Below are 20,434 nucleotides of genomic sequence, written 5' to 3'. Positions count from 1 at the left end.
TAAATGCAGTATTCATTTGCACTAAGTGCACCAAATTTGCTTTTGCAATACCACTCACTTTTAGCAGTACATCAGGTGACTGTTCCTAAATGGAACTGGTGGGCAGAGGCTTTGTCATACTTTTTAATGTTGTTCTTATTCCTCTTCTTGAATCAAACTTCCTCTTATTTTGATTGAAACAAGAACGTGATCTTTTTGCCTAAAAAAATGCAAAATAGAGCTGTGTTCAGTCAGATTCTTGTACATGAGAAACAGAAGTAGTGGCTGATTTTTCTGAACTTTGCATTCATCTGAGCAATCCAACACGGAGTGAGGCTTAAAGGCCAGAGCCGTCTCCAAAGTGCACTAATTCCAGTTCCTCTCTCTCTCCTCCCATCCTCAGGAAAGTGGGAATGTCCGTGGCATCAGTGTGACATCTGTAGCAATCCTGCCGTGTCCTTCTGTGAGTTTTGCCCCCACTCCTTCTGCAAGGATCACGAGAAGGGAGCGCTGGTGCCGTCGGCGCTGGACGGCCGCCTCTGCTGCTCCGCACACGACCCCAAATCTCCTGTGGCACCCGAGTACTGGAGCAAGATCAAGTGCAAATTGGAAGCACAGAACGCTGTGGAAGAGGCAAAGGAGTGAATTTGGTTAAAAACAAACACGGGAGGGGAGAAGAGGGGGCAGCAGGCGATGAACTCGGAGTTTGCAGTGCCACACTCGGCTTTGTCCTCGGAGCCGCCGCGTGTGAGCTGGAGTGGGACCATTGACCTGAGCGAGAAGGACCAGGCAGTGGTGTTTGCTTTTTATTGTTTGGTCTTTCTTTTACCCTTGAATGTGCTACAGCAGCTCTTACTGTTGGAAACCAGGAGCGTCTTGGCCTTTGAAGAAAACCGTAAACCTTTTGACAGTGAAAAGAATATTCTGTTTAAAATAATGTTCTTTGAGTGTAGAAAGCAAAGCATAGCCACATATTTATTTATTTAATTTTGAAAGGGTGTTGAAGATCTGGCTTTGATCAGTCATCATGTCTTTAAAAACAAAACAGCGAAGCCAACGTAACTTTTGTGTCTAGTTTATGGAAAGAGCAAAGCCTCTCCCCTCTGTAACACTGAGATGCCAAACAGACAGGTGTGGGTGTCAGACCAGGTGACTCTGAAATGCCTCTGTTCCAGTACTTATTGTTAAAGGCATTGGAGAAGGTAGGTTGTCTCTCATGTTTACTTATGAATATTATTGTGAAGCTTTTCCTGTGAGAAATCAGGTGTGTGACTTCTGGGAAGTGCTGATAACACAAGGTCTGACAGTGGGGAAGAAGTGGTGGTGCCTCGCTCCAGAGCTGTCTTGGGTGTTTGCAGACATGCAAAAATTCAGAGTTTAATTGCACAGTGGTCATTTCTTTATCCCACCTCTTTTGGAAACCCCTCCCAGGCAGGAGAGGCTCCCAGCCCCAGTCAGAGCTGAAGGCAGTCCTGCCAGTGGCTTCCTCATGTGGTTTGGTGGCAGTCACTGAGTGATTCTTCAGTCCTGCCTTCTCAGGCTCCCCTTGGCTTCAGGGAGACTTGGGCACGTGGGGGACCTGACCCATGTGCGTGTTGGTTTCAATGGAGTGATAATATTTTTTTTGTTCAGAGAGATCTTCTAACTTTAATCTTCATTGTTAATGGAGCTGAGGAACATCTCAGCATTTCCTCAATGAACAGGGTATTTTGTGTCTGGGTAAGGGGCCACATCCCAGCAGCCAGCTGAGCCTCAGGGGATGGTTCTGTCTTGGATTTCCTCTGTTAATCAGAGAGACAGACTCCTTCAGTGAGGCTTTCAAAGTGGCTTATGTTGCCTCTTGCTCCAGAATTTTTTTTAGAAAACCTATATTCCTCCATTTTTTTTGTGCAAGGAGCCACAGGGCACTGGTGTCCCCAGGCTGGAGCTAGTTTTGGTGACTCTTCCCCCCAGCCCACGATCTCACCAAGCACTGTCCCCCCCTGCCCTGGTGCAGTGAGTACTTCTGACCTGTGTACTGATAACAGCTACTCCCTGCCAGCCTTTGCTCGTGGGTACTGAAAATAATCAAGTGTTGCTGGCATCTGGCTGAACTGAGCCTTGGAATTAAGAACCTTGTCTCTGGAAAACTCCTCACACACACCCGTGGGAACACAGAGACTTCTCAGATCACAAAGAAGTCTGTGTGGAATTTATGTCTTGCCTCTGCCTGGTGTCCTTCTCATCCTCAAACTGATGTGCAGGGGGAGTTTTTGTGTGCAATGGTAGAGTGATGGATACACTACAGTCCCTGAGCAGCTGCTGTGCCTGGACTTGGCCCAGAGCACCTGCCCTCACCTCCCTTGGGGTGCCAGACCCCACAGGTGGCTGGGGCACTCCTGGGCCAGCAGCTCTTGGGATCCCTAAAGCACTTCCTGCTCTGGGCCGTGCTCCAGTGAGGGTCCAACACTAACCCTGCTGGAAAGCAGTGCTGGATTTTGGTATTTTTAAAGAAAAATAAGGTACAAAAAGGATTTTATTTTTCTTAACGTTTTGTGTGGGAAATATCTCTTTTTAAGCTCTTATTGAGGATGTTTAACCTTCTCAGAAATTCCAAACACAGCTCTTGCTATCATGTCTGTAGGGCCTGAGGTGTTCACTTTATATTCTTTATTAGGCTTGATAATGTTCAGTGATTTTCTCTGAAGTCAGAGCATTCTGATACTGCAGCTATCAGCTGATATATTTTATATATATGTATGTATGTATATATATCAGATATGTTGCTGATATCATGCTGCTGTGTGAGTGCCCCGACCTGCTCCATGCATTCCGTGTCCAAGGTGACCTGCTGAGCAGAGGGACGTGCTGTGGCAGCACCAGGACACCTTGGGGACATTGGACAAGAGCCACAGACTGCCAGTGGCCACCCTGGCTGTGCTACAGTGCTGTGCCAGGGCACAGAAGGCTTTACACTTCTCAAGTGCTGTGATGGATGCTGCTGCTCCTCCTGTGCCACTCGATGTCTTGGTTCACTCTGTGCTCAGACTTCTTAGAGATGCTTTTTTTCCACCAAAAAGTGATTCATAGCAGCCAGCAGCTGGGCTTGGACTCAGAAGGGAAAGCAGGAGAGGTTGTTCAGTTTGTGAACCAAACTCTGAACTGAAGGTGAGTCTTTCAAAAAGCTTTAACATTGTTAGATGAGAAAAGGCCAGTTCAGAGGATCTTGGTGACTGCAGGGGCTGTTCTGAGTGCCAGCTCAGATGCTAAAATGTACATTTTAACCATGTCTTTGTAAGCTGAGTAATTAACCAGAATGTAGTTTGCTTAGAGCAGCTCCTTTGTAAGGAAAAGATTGCACAGCTGTTCTGATGGATTGGCTTCAGCAGAGTGGGAGGCAGCTGCTGAATTAATTTGTGTGGGCTCCAAAATAAGGAATCTTGGATAGTTGGGTCATTTCATGCTGAGACCTAGGGGAAATCTACAGAACTGGTGATTTTGGTGGAGGACTGCAGTGTGCTGTCCCAGCACATTGTTGTTCCTTCATGGGAACACACCGACATGTTTTTTGTGTTAAATTTTTGGGGTGGCCCCACACTTCTGATGTCCTCCTGCCTCCAGCTGTGGCACCTGCCCAGAGAACAGGGTTTGTGGTTTACTGGAGCTTCTCTGCAGCTGCACCTGGGCACAGTACAGGCATCCTGCAGCCCATGGCCAGATGAAGCAAGAATTCCACAATTCTGTGATTCCAGTGGTGCAGAGGCTGGTTCCAACATTCCTGAACATGTGGTGCAAGCATTAGCTGTTGTAGCTGTCAGATTATTGTATAGACTTGTCCTGTCCATAGACTGGTGAAGGCGTTTGCAGCTCAGGAAGGAAATTTCGTGGGCAAATCACCTTCTCTGGTCACCACATGGTCTTGGAGAAGCAGTTCAAATGGAGTAATAGGGCTGGAATGTGGATTTTTGGCCTTTCTTCTAAAAAAAAACCCCTTCTTTTATCTTAATTTCAGGATAGAATGGGAAAGACACAATTACTAGACGTAATTATCAATGAGCATAAAATCTGTATATATTGAAACTTTACAGAATTATGTGGGTGGGGAGGGGGGAGGGTGGGATGGGGGTGTCCGACGCTGGTACGGAAAAGTCACTTTAACATGGAAACCTCTGCCTCATTGAATTCAGGGTTTAATGTACTTGAAGCTCTGCGGTTCCTTTTACAGCTTTTTTTTATTTATACATGATTTTTTTGTATACTGCATTGAAAATGTCCTTGACTTCCCCCAAGTTCCTTCCTGCTCCCTGCTGGATCCACGGCAAACGGGAGGGTTTGGGGGCAGCTGGCTCGGAGCTGTGTGCTCCCCAGGCGACCTTGGAGCAATGCTGTCCCTCTGCTTCCCATTCCCATCAGCTTTCCCCACCATTTCTCTTTGTGTAGCAAAAAACATTTGCACTTACGATACACTCCTACACGTTGGATGTATTCCCAGTGTTGTTCTGAGGGAAAAAAAGAAGAGAAAAAGGCAAAACAGGAAGAAAAGAAAGGTTGTTTCCTGTGATACTGTATTTCTGAGTGAGCAGCTCAGGTCTGTGTTCCCCTGGGAGGGGTCCTGCTGCTCCAGAGCGGGAGGTAGGGAGCTGGAACTGTGCTTTGTGTAGGGGATTTCTGTGATTAATGTGAATAAAAAAGGGAAAACATGTATGAATTTGCCAAAGCCATTTACCACTCCCTGTGCCCTGGGGCTGTGCCCTCGCTGTGCCACCACCAGCTCCAGGGGCAGGCAGCTGCCTGGGGTCCCTCTGGAGGTCCCAGCTGTGTGTGGGGTCCCTCTGGAGATCCCAGCTGTGTGTGGGTTCCCTCTGGGGATCCCAGCTGTGTGTGGGTTCCCTCTGGAGGTCCCAGCTGTGTGTGGGTTCCCTCTGGGGATCCCAGCTGTGTGCAGGGTATATCTGGAGATCCCAGCTGTGTGCGGGTTCCCTCTGGGGATCCCAGCTGTGTGCAGGGTACATCTGGAGATCCCAGCTGTGTGCGGGTTCCCTCTGGAGATCCCAGCTGTGTGTGGGTTCCCTCTGGAGGTCCCAGCTGTGTGTGGGTTCCCTCTGGGGATCCCAGCTGTGTGCAGGGTATATCTGGAGATCCCAGCTGCCTGGGGTCCCCGGGAGCCCCCCACCTTGCAGTTCTCTCTCACTTTTGGGTCATAACCAGACTGGACGAACCCCTACGCTCCCTGTTCCAGGTGGATCTGTATCTCATTCTGGTGTCACTTTTCCTTTTCCACCAAGCCAGCAGCGCTGCCACAGCCCCTGGGGTGACCCTGTCCCATCTGAGCCAGGGGTTGGGGGTTGCATTCGGGGTGCTGTGAGGACCCCAGCCCGTCTGTCTCCAGTGATGTTGCACAACACAGATCCCCGCGGATCCCTCTCCATCCCCACGTGCTCTGTAAGATGGACCTTTGTAGAGTCGTTATTTCTGTAGACTTTGTTTATCTGTAACAAACTTTGTAGATTCTGTGAAATGTTATTTTAAGGAAATCACTCGAGTCTTTAATAGCAAAGCGTCGGTATTCACCGGAGTTGGTATGGAAGAGATTTTGGACGCAGATCAGCCCTGGCACTACCGAGGAGTGTCTGATTCCACGGGGCATTACTGTATCATGACTTGATGTTGCCGCATAGACTTTGAGATATCCAATATTTTGGGGGGTTTGTGTTGGCCTCTGTCCTCTTGCATAGTGTGAAGCCTGTAAAGCTGGTTCCCTGTACATAGATAGCTCCTGTCCTCTAGGTAGAGCGTATCGAGACTTGCCTGTAATATTTTAGCTTCTTACTGACTGTGTGTGATGGTAGAACATATAATTTTTGTACATTCTATTTACTGAGATGTTGCCTTTTTTTTATTTTATTTTACAAATACTCTGGAATTCAGATGTGGGGTTTTTTGGGTTTTGGTTTGTTTTTCTGGTTTGTTTTCCCTTTTTTTTTTTTTTTCTTTTTTTTTTTTTCTTTTTCCCTTTTGCTTTTCCGTGAGGATTCCTTTGGAAAGGTTTTTAACGACATTCCACTGATCTGAAATTTTTGCTTGAGGTTGACTTCAATAAATCGTTCTGAATGTTCCAATGATGAGATGACTCAGTTCCGTCTCGGGGCGGGGCGGGGCGGGGTGGGAGGATAACGGGACTCCCGGCTGCGGTCCCTCCTCCGTGCCGTGCCGTGCCGTGCCGAGCCGAGCCGAGCCGAGCCCGCCCCGCCCCGGCGGCTCCGCGGGCGAGCAGTGGCCATGCGGCGAGCGGAGCTGGCTGCCGAGGCAGCGCTGCGGGCTCTGCTCCTCGCCACCTTCGGGTGGGTGCGGGACCCCCGCCCTGCCCTGCCCCTGCCCCTGTCCTGTCCCTGCCTCATTCCCTCGTCTCGTTCTTCCAGGATCATGGAGTTCCTGCCGCCCTTCCAGCGCGTGCTGCAGCCCGAGGAGATGTGGCTCTACAAAAAGCCCTACGTCGAAGCGGACCACGTCCCCACCGTCTTCATGTTTGTAAGTGCAGCGGGTTCCTCACGTGGTGTTGGGTCGGAAGGGAGCTGAAAAGATCATTCCGTCCCTGCCTCCCTCCCACCAGACCATAAATAATCTGTGAATAGTTCCGGGGATGGGGCATCCACAGCTTCCCTGTACCAGTGCTTCCTGCGTTGACTTGGGTTTGTTCTCGAATTACCAGCTCTCCTTTCGGAGCAAAGCTGCTGGCCAAATTGTGCTGCAATACCTGCAGCTCCTAGTGCGCGCAGCAGAAAGTGCAGGCTCTGGTATCCATGTGGATAAATAGCTGCGGGGAGGGGCTGCGAGGATGGAGCCGAGCTCTGCTCAGTGGGGCGAGAGAGGCTCAGGCTGGAACGTTTCCACCTGAGCAGGAGGAAGAACTTTGCTGTGTGAGTGACTGAGCAGTGACACAGGCTGTCCAGACAGTGGGAGTTTCCTTACCTGGGAATACTCATAATCCATCTGGACACAGTCCTGATGTGCTCTGAGGACCTTGAGCAGAGGGTTGGACTTGATGGTCCCCAGTGGTCCCTTTCTACCCATCCTGTGAGATTAGTACCAGCCAGGCTGTGATTTTTGTCATATTTTGAGGCTTTACCATGCATTGCCTTTGGGATTTGAAGTTCATAAAACTAATGAGGACTTTGCACTGTTGTCCATAATCCATTCCACGTCTAACTTGCCGGGTGTGTGGAAGATAGCACAGCTCCCACTATCAGGGAATGTTTTCCTTGCAAGCTGCTATTTTTAGCAGGGATTTATTGTCATTTTATTGTCAAATGTTTTCCCAACGGCTCTAGGCTTGCTTAGAAGAGTTTGACTAAGTCTGTGTTGGAGCTCCAGGAGAGAGCAGTGTGTCAGAGGGATTGGCACCCTCTGTCACAGGTGTGAGGTGAAGGGCTGTGGCTCTGAGTTGGCAACTGGCAGGTGGGATTTCCTGCCAGAGGTGGCCACTAAACATTTAGGAACAAAACCTCGGGACAGCACTGGGAACAGGCAGTGTGAACAGAGTCCGTGGGAGCCTGGCAGGGGTGAGGATGTCCCGGGGTGAGTCCCCAGGGCTGAGATGGGGATGATGATAACTGCCTGCTCTGAATCAGCACTGCTGAGGTTTTGCTGACAGCGCGCGGGTGCTGCTGACAGAGCGCTAATGCTGGGGCTGGCAGGGAGGGGAGAGCTGAGGTGCTGTGCCTGGGGACACCCCCAGCAGCCAGCCAGAGCAGCACTCTGCCAGAAGAGCTGTCTGAGAACCAAAGGACGTGCTGGGCTGATCAGGGCCTGCTGCAAATCCAGCTGGGTGGGATTGTTCTGATGGAACTGCAGCCATTGCAGAGGACAGATTGCTGCCTGGCTTTGGGGAAGGGAAGTGTGCTCAGAGCTTTCTGTGTTCTGGTGAGGACTTAAACCTGCTTCACTGCCACCTAAAATTCTCCCTGTGTCGTGCAGTTCATCGCATTTCTGTCTCCCTTGTTGCTCATCCTGCTGGCGAGGCTGTTCATGGGCGCTGACCACGAGGACACGAGGGAAGCCTGCCTTGGTGAGCTCCTCCTGCTCCAGGGAAAGGCAGCTTGGGCCCTGAGCGTGCTGCACTCCCAGGTGGGGACGATGCTGACGTGACCCTTGTGCTCTCTCTCAGCTGCCAGCCTTGCTCTTGCCCTGAACGGGGTTTTCACCAACGCCCTGAAGCTCGTTGTGGGGAGGTGAGCACTGGCTGCTTCCCAGCTGCGCCGCGGGGGAGGCAGGTCTGTGACACCCAGGGCCAGGAGCTGAACTTGCACACGCTCAGCCTGGAAAGAATGTGGTTTTTTTCCTAGCTGCAAAGACAATCCAGCCATAGAAAAAACACTGGGGAGCTGCTGTCTCAGGCCGTCACTCAGACGGGCTCACTTAGGCCCAGGCTGGGGAGGATGGCGCTGGCACGGGCAGCTCCCTGCTGCTCCCTGCTGCCCTGGGGGTGCTGGGGGTGCCCACGCAGGGGGGCCCTGAGCTCCACTTCCCTGTGCCAGGCCACGGCCCGACTTCTTGCAGCGCTGCTTCCCGGACGGCCGCGCCAACGCCGAGCTGCTGTGCACGGGGGACGCCCGCAGGGTGACCGAGGGCCGCAAGAGCTTCCCCAGCGGGCACGCCTCCTGTGAGTGCCACCCCCCTCTGCTGCAGCCCTGCCAGCGAGCTCTGGGGAGCAGGAGTCCTGGGGAGGGCACATTGGATCTGCTTTCCTGCACCCCACAGCTTTGGCTGCATTGGGAGGGGTTCGGGTTTCGCTCTGCAAAGCAATGGGGTGGGAAATGTGGTCCAAAGCTGTCTGCAACCCAGAAGGAGGGATGTGTGCCAGGTAGCAGCTTCTAGGATCCATCAGTCCCAGCTGGTACTTCCCTTGGCTCACAGGGACGGGCAGACACCTCTCACAGCCCTTCCACTGCAGCAGCAGAGGGTCAGGGTCTGGCAGCAAAGCCTGGAGCAGTTCTGAGCTGACACTGTCCTGTTCTCTTCCAGTTGCCTTTGCTGGTCTTGCCTTCTCCGCCTTCTACCTGGCAGGGAAGCTGCACAGCTTCGTTCCAGGCCGGGGGGGCCGGGCCCTGCGCTTCTGTGCCTTCCTCCTCCCCCTCTTCCTCGCCACCCTCATCGGCGTGTCCCGCACCTGCGACTACAAGCACCACTGGGAAGGTGGGTGAGCATCTGCTGGTGCACCTGGACAGGGTGCCCTGGGCAGGGCACTCCAGCCACGGCGGGCTGTGGTGCCACAGAAGTGTTCAGAGCCCCAAACAGCAACTTGGGGTTTTTTTTTTTGACTCCTCTAGTGGCAATTTTGCTGCCACCTGCAGGGAACTGGTGCCTTCCTCTGTGGTTTTGAAATACAAAGCAAGCTTGGGTTTACAGGTTATGGATCTAGCAGAAAAGCTGCTGCTGAGGAATTGATCACGAGGCTTGGGAGGGTGAAGGGCCATTAACTTTGCTCTGCTCTCACCCACAGATGTGCTGGCTGGCTCAGTGATGGGCTTGGTGCTCGCCTACCTGTGCTACAGGCAGTATTACCCTCCCCTGACAGACACCACGTGCCACAAACCATCTCTGGCCAAGCCCAAAGCGCTGCCAGCACACGAGGAGAAGCCTCCAGCCCCCGGCTTCCACATGAACATTTAGTGCCAGGCTCTGTCCTGCCTCCCCTGGGTGCCAGGGCAGGGGGAGGCTTGGGGGAGGCTGCTCAGGAGGAGTGAGGATGAGCCCCTGGGCAGGTGTTCCCTGCCAAGCTGGTGAGTTTCCTGCCCTGGCCCTTGTGTTGCTTCATTTCATTGGATTTTGTAGGCCACACTCTCTTCAGGCCCACTGTGGAGCGAGGGAGGCACTCGGGGTGCCAACCTGCACAAAGACAGTTGGGGTGTGAAGGTCCTGAACACAAACTGGGAAAATGTGACAGCCCAGTGTGTCCAGTCTGGTGGCAGTTCCTGTGGCCAGTCCAGGAAGCACCATTGGCCACCTCCCTGCAGTCCAGCCGAGCTGTCCCAGCCCTTCTCCTGGGAAATGAAGTGCAGGACCTGCCAACTTTGAGCTTTTCTAATTTCCCAAATAAAGGAGTTTAATTTTTGTAATGAGCTGTGGTACTAAAACTTTATTTCAAGGTATGAGTTGTTGCTTCATAAGCCATTTCCTCTGGTATCTGCAAGGGTTTCTGATGGGTGCTTTCCTTGCAGCTTTAGTAGTTTCAAGGAGATGACAGCAGGAAATGAAATGGTGTCTGGGAGCATCCCTGCACCTGTGTGACAGCATCCTGCACAGGAGCTCGTTCCCCTGCCCATGGTTTGTCTCAGTGCTGCTGAGATCCAGGGCCTGCAGCCTGGCAGCAGCTGTTTGTCACTGGTGCCTTCAGAGGAAGGTTTCAAGGTGAGGCTGCAGCAGAGCAAGGCAGGTGAGTCAGTAATGGAACACCACCCCAGCAGCTGCAGTTTGCATCCTCTAGAACTCTGCAGCTTCAACAGAATTACAGAAACAGCTTCACTTTCCTCTAAAACTGCACATGTGAGTTTTCCAGCCCCTCCCTCTCCCCCCAGACATGCACACACCACAGTCATCTACTTATTTATTTTGGCTTTTTACTGGAAAAGACATTAAATAACATTTAAAATGTATTTAACTTCTTTTTTTTTTAACAAAGTGCATAACTTAAAAAGCTGATCATTAGTGTCTCATGTTAAGACTGTCCCTTTTCCTACTCCCATGAGACCTTAGCCAGCAGTGGGTCAGGTGCTGACCAAGCAGCTTGGCTGTTCCTGCAGTCAGGTAAAGAACAGCTCCTGTTCCTTGGGAGGGGAGGAGGGATGGAGGCTGCAAACAAAACCCTTCCAATAGTGCAAATAACAGACAATGGAGGAAAAACAAACCAACAGCTTGTGGGGGGGAAAAAAAGGCTCCTTACCCCATGCAGGGCAAAAGTCAGCAGGAGGGAAAGTGGTTTGGCTCTTCCAAAGGCTGCACAGCAACACCTCCCACAGCACTGGAGCCCCAGCCCAGGGCTTTGGTGCCCAGGGAAGGCTCACAGAGGCTCCCCAGCCTTGCCCCCTCAGAAAAGAGCTTCAAGGCAGTGCAGACTGAGCTGCCCACAGAGCTGGTGTCATTCTGCAGTGGCCAGACCCTGCTGGGTCTGGGCTCCACCTTTGCTGGCTGTGTTTTGTACATTTAAAGCTAAAGCAGGACGGGAGCGTGGCAGGCAGAGCTCTGTGCTCACCTGCCAGCCCCGTGGGACAGCAGCACTGCTCCGTGTCCCTGCAGGGCTCAGAGGGCTCACCCTGGCAGGAGCAGCTGAGGGGAAGCTTTCCTGGAGCAGGAACAGCTGGCCCAGGGCTGTGGGGACACCCTGGGTGTGCAGGGTGGGCTGCTTGGGGTGCTGAGCTGTGCCCAGCAGGGAGGAGCACGAGCATGCCACTGTCACGGGGTGCTTCACAGGCCTGGCTGCAGTGCAGGGCTGCACACATGCAGCAGCAGTGCAGGGATGAGGTGCTGCACAGCCCCTGTGGCTCCGCTGCAGCCTGAGCCCTGGGCTTCACCTCCTGGGCTTGCAGTGCTGCTGGGGGGTTTGTGTCAGCAGTCAGCAATCTCCCTGGCTCCGAGGCTGCTGCAGCTCTTCCCACGCTGTGTTTAAGGCTTTTTCTCCTCAGGGTCCTGGGCTGTGAGTGGAGCCAGGCGTGGGCTCGGGTGCTGAGCCTGGACAGCTCTTCTGCTGCTGTGGGGACTCACAGGGTGCAGGTTTAAAAGCACACGTTGCCACAGGGAGTCGCTGTACAGGTGGGGTGTGTGTGTGTTTGAGCAGAAGTGGTTTTCCTTGAGAGTTTTTCCCCCTACCCCTACCCAAAATGGAGGAAAATCCATCCTTATCTCCAGGCAGCAGCAAGTACTTGGGAAGCAGCATGCAGGACACGGCAGCAGAGGAGAGAGGAAGGCAGAGAAGAGATCTGGACTTTCCTGGTGAGTGCTCTGTGGGGTTGAACCTGAGAAAGCAGAAGGAGAACACAGGAATAGCTGCAGTCAGAATCCAGCCCCCTGGGCCCTCCCTGCTCCTCTCCTCATGTCTGATTGTGCTCGTGTGCAGGAAGAGGAAAAAGCCAAAGGTGCTGACAGGCCAAAGAAGAAAGCTGACACAAGTTCCCTGCCTCAGATAATGGATTTACTCCCCCAAACCAACCAGATCTCCTCTGAGGTGTCCTGGGAAGTCCAGAAGGGGTTTAGGCAGAGGTGACTTACAGCCAGAACAGCACAGCTGGGTCACTGGCTTCCTGGTAAAGGCTGATCCAGTGTGATGCCTTGGGTCTGGTAGATCTCCTTCAGAACCAGCAGAACAGTGTCCTCTGACTCCCTGCAGGGGAGGAAAGGGAATCAGAAGGGAGTGCTTGCCTGCCCTCTGTGATGGCTGGGGTAGATGCAGTGCTCTGCAATGCAGGCAGCACAAGGAGAACCACAAGTCTCCTTCCTCTGTCCGTGCCCACCCTCTGTGTCACAGACAGATCTTGCTCCCTTCACCAGCTGAGCCTTTTCTCACTACACTGGCTCTGAAACTGATGCCATTCTGCTTCACCACACATAAACCTGAAGCCCTGAGCATTACACAGACACTCACCAGTAGCAGAGGTGGCCCTGGAGTGCAAACAAGTACTCGTTGAAGCTCTCTATTGGCTTCTCCTGCAGCACGTAGTCGATGCGGTTCCCCCCGTTCAGCCTCCCCACGTTGATGGGGGGGGTCTCCTCCTTCACTGCTGCCAGGGGCTCCTCTGGCTTTGTCTCTGCAGGAAGGAGGAGCAGCATGCTTCAGCCACAGGGCACCAGCAGCCATGGCAATACAACAGCAGGGCTGTGCCCTCCCCTTACCCCTCCACAGCTCACACAGGGGAGAGGCAGCTGAAGTGCAAGGGACACCCAGAGCAGGGGGGTGGGCTTAAAATATGGTGTTGGGAGACTCCCCCCGCCCAGAAAACCCTGTCACCAGGGGAAGCCACAGCATTCAGGGAGATCCAGCGGCCTGCACAGCCCAGAGGTGCCCTTTGCTGGGCACAGGTGCCAGGCAACGTGGCTGTGGGACTCCCAAAGCTGCATCCCTGGCTGCCCCCTGCCCCCCACCACCGACCTGGCTGCTTCTCAGTGCCAGCTTCTGCCTCTGCCTCAGCCTCGGAGCTCCCTGCCTCCAGGGCTGGCACGGGGGCACGGGTGAAGGACTGCCAGGCCACCCTCAGGGAGCCCAGCAGGTTGTTCTTCAGGTCCACGCTCATGCGGGTCAGCCCTTCCTTCAGCTCTGCAAGGCAGGAGGGGGCTGGCTGTGGGGCTGGGGGCTGCAGCAGCAGCCCCGGGCCGGGGGACAGGGGCTGCCTGTGCCATACCCAGGTGCATCCTCTTCCTGCCCTTGTGGTGGGGCAGCAGCATGGGCTCGAACTCCAGCTCTGGGACGATCATGGGCTCGATGCGATACGCCACCGGGTCAAACTGCACACGAGAGGGGGACAGTGGCCAGGGCCCGTGCTCCACGTGCCTCACGCAGGACGGCTCTGGTTCTTATACCTACGGGGTGGAAGATGTTGAAGAAGCCTTTGCAGGTGGGCAGGCTGTAGTTTGGGTCGATGCGCTTCACTCCTCGCACGGTGAGGAACATCCCGATGGGGGAGCCGAAGGCAAAGAAGATGGTGGGCTTGTAGTTCAGCTGGGGGTAGTTTGCCGAGACCTGTGACAGGGGGGGATGCTCAGTTTGCTCATGAGACAACCCCTGTGCTGTGCATGAGGGTTTTGGGGTGCAGCCAGAGCTGAGCTGTACCTGTCCCAAGCCAACGTCCCGGTACTGGCAGCTCCTGCCGTCCTCGGGGCTGTCCCCGTGCTGGGATGGGGACCTGGGCTCAGCCCCTCGTGCACCGTGCCCAGGAGCTGCTGAGCTCTGGCCCTGCAGCAGCACAAAAGGGTCCTTGTGTCAGAGAATGCCATGGGATGGGGGGTGATGGCATGAGCACAAGCCATGCAGAAAACAAACCTTCATCTCTGTCTTGGAGCTGATGTAATGGAGTATTTTCATTCGTGGCCCTAAGGGAATTCCCATTTCTTTCAGGTTTTTGTCTGTGCACAAGAACTGGAAAATAAGCAAGGCTGGTGTTAGTCCAGGAGCAAAGGTGTGGTGAGGTGTCTGCTCTATGGGACTGTGCTCCTCCTCAGAGATGGTTCATGTGTGACTCAGTACCAGAAGACGTGCACTGCTGGGATGATGGGGAACAAAAGCAAAGAAGAGCCAGAAGAGCCAGTACAACAGGGGAACTTCTCACCAATGCTTGCTTGTCCATTTTCTCCTTCTCAAAAACATCACAATACTCGGACAGCTCCAGCTTCTTCAGGATTTCTTTCACTTCCTCAATACCCCCCGTGCTCGAGGTTGTCCTGGACCCCTGTGAACAGATCCAGAAGGGATCATGCTTTCTGCTCACCAGTTTGCTCCTGTGCACGTTGTGTTCTCTGCCCCATCCCCACGCAGCTGCAGGAGGGCAGGGTCAGGGGCCTCCCATACCTGAGCACAGTGCTCATCCTCCTCGGGATCAGCCTTCTGGTTCGTCAGGAGATCAAACAAAATGAGCGACCCTAGAAACCAGGCATGGGCAGAGCATCAGCACCTGGAGGGGAAAAGCCACCTCCTTCTTGGGATGGAAGAGCTGCACCCTGGACACTTTTACAGGCAGATAATGACAGGACAAGGGACAATGGCTCTAAACTGAGGACAGGCTAGATTAGATAGCAGGGATAATTTACAGTGGTGAAGCACATGCTGCCCAGACAAACTGTGCCTGCCACACCCCTGGAAGCTGGGAGAGGGCTCGGAGCAACCTGCTGTGGTGGCAGGTGTCCCCTGTGAGCCAGAGCAGCTGTGGCTGTGCCCTCCCTGCTCCCTGGCACCGGGGCGAGCCCTCACCCAGGCTGTGCCCCGCGATGGACACCCCGCCCCTGAAGCTCGGGTTCCTCTGCAGGAAGAGCCGGTGCAGGCGGTTCATCTCCGAGGCCACCGTGTCCACGATGGTCTGGCAGTAGGTGGAGCTGTTGTAGAAGAACACGTCCAGGATGGTGTCGTTGATGAAGTGACGCAGGCGGTTGATGCTGGGCAGCGTGATCCGCTCCAGGTCACTGCGGGGAAAGGACACGGGGGGCTGCAGCTGGGGCAGCCACGGAGCCCCACCTTGCTCAGAGCTCACAGGAACACTGACACAGTCTCAAGGATGTGTGCTGTAATCCAGACCCTCGGCTGGTGCCCAGACTGAAGGCAAAGCACAGCCTGTGCTCTTACATTGCAAGAATAAAGAGCCTGCCCGTTCTTCCCCAGGAGCCTGGCCTGCTTTCTGCCCTTGCTGGGGCACTGCAGAGCAGTGCTGCAGTGCAGAGCTGAGGGTACTCAGCTCTCAGAGCCTTTAGCAAGGTGTGGATGTCCACGGTCCCTCCCAAGATCCAGGCAAGGCAGAAGCCTCTGCTCTCCCATGCTGATCAGAGCAGGTGCCTGCTGTGTGCTGCAGGCTGGGGAGGTGCTCTGGGGGTCCCTGTCTGCCCTGTTCACCCCTACCCCAAAAACTCACAGCTTTCCCTTTGCTTTTCCATCAGAACAGTGGAGTTTCCAGGGCAGGAGGCTGCCCGTGCCCCTTGCCACCCCCTGGCCTGCTGGACACTTACACGTCCACGCCGGTGGAGTGCAGGGAGCTGTGCCAGTTCACAGGCAGGAACTCCACCCGCCCAACCTGCTGCTGCTCCTGGGCCTTCTTGAAGTGTGCTTGCAGCATGCTGAGGGAGACGTTCCTGAAGTCATTCACTGCAAAACAGGAGAGCTCTCAGGGAGATGCACCAGGCTCTGGGGCCAGCCCATGGCACCAACACCACTTAATACGATGAAAGATCATTACAGGGAAATCCCACCGGGGTCTTTAATCTGCTGCTGCTCCCCTAAGTCCCTGAATCTTTAACTACAGATCAGGGGAGGCTCCATGTCCTGCCACGTGTGCTTACTGGATTTTGCTGCCCCATCACAGGGGCAGGGCTTTAATCTGCCAGCCAGGACAAGAAACTTTCAGAAATTTATCAAATTTGCTTCTGTTGTGAAGCAAAACTGACGAGCAGCAGCCACCTAAACCCTTTCAGAAGGCAGATTTGGCGCTCGGTGAACGTTCTGTTCACAATGCCTGCAGAACTGGGTGCAGCCTGCCAGGCTCGGGGTGCTTTGAGGCAGCGTGGGCCAGCCCCAGGGTGAGGTTTCCCTCCCAGGTTTCCCTCCCTGATTCCCTCCCAGGTTTTCTTCCCAGGTTTCCCTCACAGGTTTCCCTCACAGATTTCCATCCCAGGTTTCCCTCCCAGGTTTTCCTGCCAGGCTCCCCTCCCAGGTTTCCCTCCCAGGTTTCCCTCCCAGGTTTCCCTCCCAGGTTTCCCTCCCAGGTTTCCCTCCCAGGCTCCCCTCCCAGGTTTCCCTCCCAGGTTTCCCTCCCAGGCTCCCCTCCCAGCTCGGCCCCTACCGCACTGCACGATGCTGCGGAAGCGGATGTCGCAGGCGGGGCCGATGCCGTGCACCACGAACACCAGGTGGTCGATCTGCAGAGGCTCTCCTGAGGAGGGGAGGGCAGCTCAGGGCACGGCTGCTGGGGAGACGGCGCCCAGCAGGGCCCAGAGGTGCTGGGGGCAGCCCCGTGCAGGGCTGGAGCCTGCCACCCTCACTTGGCCTGCGTTTACGCCTCAAGGCTGCTGGGAGTTCTCACATTTCCCTTAGTCCTGCTCTGGGATGGATCTGGACCAACAGGACAATAGAGGAAGGGGTGGTGGCTTGTCCCACTGCCCCTCACCCCTGCCCATCCATAGGGATGGTTCAGCAGGATCAGGAGGTCTCAGTGCAGCTGCCCCACGCCCAGCCCACTCTGGGAGCTGCATCTCCCAGGCAGGTCCCAGGTGCAGCCAGGGCTTGTTCTCTGCTTCCCACACACCTCAGCCTGCATACGTGCCTTCCTGAGGGCAGGCACCCATGGAAAATGGAGCAACTGCCTGATGTCCTCATGGGGACACGTCCTCAGGGGACAGAGCTGACACTTGGCTGCAGACATGGGGACAGCATGTGCCCCAGAGAGTCACCAGCACAAAGGTAAGTGATAAAGCGCTGTGTCCCCAGCAGGGAAAGAAACTCCCCTCCTCTACAAATCGAGACCTCAGGGGTCATTTCAGGCACTGCAGAGCTCCCAGCAGCTCTGCCTCTGCACAGGAGCTGGAAGCTCACCACCCTCCCCTGGATCTGCAGCTCGCTGGGGCTGGGGAGGTTTCTCAAACCATTTGGATCCTTTGGGCACAAAATGTTCTGACGTGCATTTCACTTAAAGCATCGTGGCAGCTTCCTCCAGCCTTTGTGAGTGATCAGGCTGGAAACAGAGCTTTGGAATGGGAGCAGGGAGCAGCAGCTCACCGTTGGGGATCTCCACAGCAATGTTCTCCACTCCTCTCTTCACGGTGCGGGGCCGGCCTTGCTCCGTGGGGGTGGAGACCCAGTCGTCGGAGCTGGCAACGGGATGGTAGTGAACCATCAGCTTGGGAACAAGAAGAGCCTGTCAGAGAGCCCGGAGCAGGACAGCCACAGCAGCTGCTGGGTGACACGGGCTGGTACCAGACCGTGCTGGGCCCAGCCCTTTGCCCACAGAGGTGCTGGAAAGAAACGTGGAGCTGCTGGCAGGCTCAGCTGCCACTGCCCCCTCCTCTGGCACAGGCAGGGGAGTGGAATGCCTTTGGAACAAACCCACTTGAAGGGAACAGCACAAAGAGGCCCAAAGGGATGTCCTCACTGGTCACCACGGAGACCCTGCTCACCTTTGGGTTGTGCAGGATAATGACTTCTCTGTTGGGGGACTCCAGCTTCTTCTTCCACTCACCCAGGGTCATGGCAATCATGTAAGCTTCCTACAGAAGGGAACACCCACTGTGAGTCAGCTGGAAGCATGCCCATCAACCTCTTGGGACATTCCCCACCCAATTTTCAGAACCTCTTATCAGTACTTTGCAAAAGAAGCAGAGGAATCAGCTGGAGGAGCAGCAGGGTCATCCCAGGATCACCAGGATGCTCAGAGTGTTTAAGAGCTCCCCACTTTGCAGCAGCATCAGACTTCCCCATCCCCTTAGAACTGGTTTTGGTACAGCAGAATGGAGATTATTGCAAAGATGGGTATTTTTATACATCTGCCTATGTATCTCTGCATTTGCATCATCCCAAAGGAAAGCCTGGCACTTTCAGGCGTGGTGGAAGGATGCAGCGAGGCCAGACGAGGGCAGGGGAAGGGGAGGCCACGGCAGAGCTCACAGTTGCATCAATCAGCTGCAGGAATGCCTGCCAAAGCCTCTTTGGAGTTCATGTCCTCAGCCCTGCCACCAGCCTTGTACGGGGTTTGGGACACCAGAGGCAGCGTGTGCGGAGAAGCCGAGATGGAAACCAACAGGAAAGGTGTGTTTACCTCCAGCTCCTCACTGAAGGACTCGGAGTAGGGGATGAACTTGTTGTCCTTGTCCCCCTTGTAGAACCAGGTGCAGCGCCGCACCTCGGCCGCCTCCTCCTCCCAGTACACGGCCACGCGCCGCCGCGCCCGCAGCTGCACGTCGTACCTGCCCCCCGAGGTGGGCACCACCACGCCATCCTGGTCCTTCCCTGTGGGAACGGGGCCTGCAGTCAGTCCTCTCAGGCCTGCAGTGGCTGGAGCACCCTTGGGCAGCACGGCCCGGCAGGTCAGTGCCACCAGGGCAGGTGCCAACGTCCCCTGGACTCAGGTTCAGAGAGCGCTGCCAGGGCGAGATGCCCCGAGTCAGACTTTCCCCAGAGGCAGAAGGTGAGATAAAAACATTGCACTGCGCTGTCCTTGCCTCCAGCTAGGCACATGGGTACGTGGCCTCTCCCTGCCTGGCCTGGAGGGTAAAAGTGGCACTGAGGCCCTGGGACGTGCGTTGTGTAACAGTGGGGGTGCACCAGGGTGTCCTGTCTCTAAGGCGTTCCTCTCCAAAACAGAGACCCCAATACAGACCTCAAACTGTGAATTTCGCTGCCTTTTGGTCTGCCTGTGGGGCTGGGCTGGTGGCACAGCACCCCGTGCCAGGCTGGGCCAGGCAGCACAGCCTCTAATCTGAAACTTCCTGGGCGAGGGAGAACGGGAGGCGATCCTTGGGCAATCGCAGCTCTGCCTGTGGCAGCAGCAGGTGGCACAGATGGTGACATTTGGCACACAGGGGTCTCAGCACAGGGCTTGGAGCTGACCTCCAGTCCTTGCTCCCACAGCAGGCACAGCTCCGTGCTGCGAGGACTCTCCCAGCGGAATTCCTGCCATCCTGGCAGCGTCCTCCCAGCCAGCTCACCGGAGCATGCTTTGCAGTATGATTATATATAATTCACAGCAGCATCGGCTGAATGGGGTCAGACCATTTGATGCATCCGCTCGGCTACTGGGAGCCGGCACATGGCCAAAAAAACCCCAATTTAAAACTCCTCGAGGGAAAATCTAGCATCCTAGGTGTAAGCCATAGATGCGCCCAGGGAATTCTTCCCTGGCATCCAAGCACACACACACCTGATGCTCCCCCGCCAGCCTCAGCAGGCCCATTCCTTGGGGCGACCCCAGAGCGTGGATGGAGGGATGCAGCAGCAGAGGGCGGAGGGAGCCGGGCCCGGCGCTGCCGCGGGACCCCCGCCCGCCTCCCCGGGCGCTGCCGCGGGACCCCCGCCCGCCTGGCCCGGTGCTGCCGCCCTACCTGCGCCGTGCGCCGCCTCCAGCCGCTCCGAGTCCTGCGCGCTGAAGGGCACCCAGCGCTCCCGCGAGTCCGCCACCCTGCAGTAGAACCAGTGCGGCACCACGGCCTCGTAGCGCCCGCCGGGCTCCGGCTCCGGGGACTCGGCGCTGGCCGGGGGCGGCCGCGGCGGCTCCGCCCCCGCCGTCACGGCCGGGGCGGAGCGGGGAGCGCCCGCAGTCCGTGCCCGCAGGCCCGGCTGGAGCTGCTGCCCGCGCCCCTGCCGCTGATCCCCGCCCGCAGCGCCGCGACTCTGCCCGCGATCCCTGCCCGTGCCCTTTGCCTGTCATCCCTGCCTGCGAGCCCTCCCTGGCCCCTGCCCCTGGTCCCTCCCTGTGACCCCTGGCCCTGGCCCCTGTCCCGTTCTCTGCCCCTGGTCCCTCCCTGTGACCCCTGTCCCTGGTCCCTGCCCCTGGTCCCTCCCTGTGTTCCCTGCCCGTGTTCCCTGCCCCTGGTCCCTGTCCTTGGTCCCTGCCCCTGTTCCCTGCCCTCATCCCTGCCGCTGTTCCCTCTCTGTGACCCCTGTCCCATTCCCTGTTCCCTGTCCCTGGTCCCTCTCTGTGACCCCTGTCCCGTTCCCTGCCCCTGGTCCCTGCCCCTCATCCCCGTCCCTGTTCCCTGCCTCTCATCCCTATCCCCTGTCCCTATTCCCTGCCCCTGGTCC

At 55.7% G+C, this 20,434-nt stretch overlaps 3 protein-coding genes across 6 annotated transcripts in view; 2 read left to right on the top strand and 1 right to left on the bottom strand.

Annotated features, from left to right (window-relative positions):
• NSD3 (nuclear receptor binding SET domain protein 3) overlaps positions 1–6,073 on the top strand; it is a 39,184-nt gene extending 33,111 nt beyond the window's left edge. Inside the window, exons 24-25 of one of the 2 annotated variants that reach the window (XM_039715326.1) lie at positions 383–4,766; positions 4,857–6,073. In XM_039715326.1, the coding sequence (XP_039571260.1) occupies positions 383–624 (242 nt within the window). In that variant the 3' untranslated portion in view covers positions 625–4,766; positions 4,857–6,073. Of the gene's footprint in view, positions 1–382 lie in introns of both variants that reach the window. The other variant, XM_039715335.1, reaches the window with a different exon arrangement.
• Positions 1,044–10,076, top strand: PLPP5 (phospholipid phosphatase 5). 3 transcript variants are annotated; one of them, XM_039715439.1, is made up of 7 exons: positions 1,044–1,181; positions 6,378–6,486; positions 7,933–8,023; positions 8,123–8,186; positions 8,493–8,617; positions 8,980–9,150; positions 9,458–10,076. In XM_039715439.1, exons 2-7 carry the CDS (start codon positions 6,382–6,384, stop codon positions 9,625–9,627), a joined length of 726 nt encoding a protein of 241 aa, XP_039571373.1. In that variant the 5' UTR covers positions 1,044–1,181; positions 6,378–6,381; the 3' UTR covers positions 9,628–10,076. The 3 variants fall into 3 exon arrangements, with proteins under 3 accessions (XP_039571373.1, XP_039571382.1, XP_039571364.1); XM_039715448.1 differs by lacking the exon at positions 1,044–1,181 and adding an exon at positions 6,108–6,299 and having other exon boundaries at positions 9,533–10,076; XM_039715430.1 differs by lacking the exon at positions 1,044–1,181 and adding an exon at positions 6,114–6,299.
• Positions 10,077–10,547: 471 nt separating this feature from the next.
• Positions 10,548–20,373, bottom strand: DDHD2 (DDHD domain containing 2). Its single transcript, XM_039715537.1, has 18 exons — positions 20,354–20,373; positions 19,735–20,036; positions 18,453–18,643; positions 17,815–17,904; positions 17,417–17,537; positions 16,485–16,574; positions 15,655–15,790; positions 14,909–15,117; positions 14,510–14,580; positions 14,271–14,390; positions 13,985–14,080; positions 13,775–13,897; positions 13,529–13,684; positions 13,347–13,449; positions 13,097–13,261; positions 12,593–12,755; positions 12,220–12,331; positions 10,548–11,966 (listed from the first exon to the last, which is right to left on the bottom strand). Exons 1-17 carry the CDS (start codon positions 20,371–20,373, stop codon positions 12,241–12,243), a joined length of 2,247 nt encoding a protein of 748 aa, XP_039571471.1. The 3' UTR covers positions 10,548–11,966; positions 12,220–12,240.
• Positions 20,374–20,434: the final 61 nt, after the last annotated feature.

This window comes from Passer montanus, unplaced genomic scaffold (genome assembly GCF_014805655.1).
Source record: "Passer montanus isolate IOZ18808 unplaced genomic scaffold, ASM1480565v1 scaffold101, whole genome shotgun sequence".
NCBI lineage: Eukaryota > Metazoa > Chordata > Aves > Passeriformes > Passeridae > Passer > Passer montanus.
The sequence above is the reverse complement of the archived record's forward strand: the minus strand, read 5'-3'. Positions and strand labels throughout refer to the sequence as shown.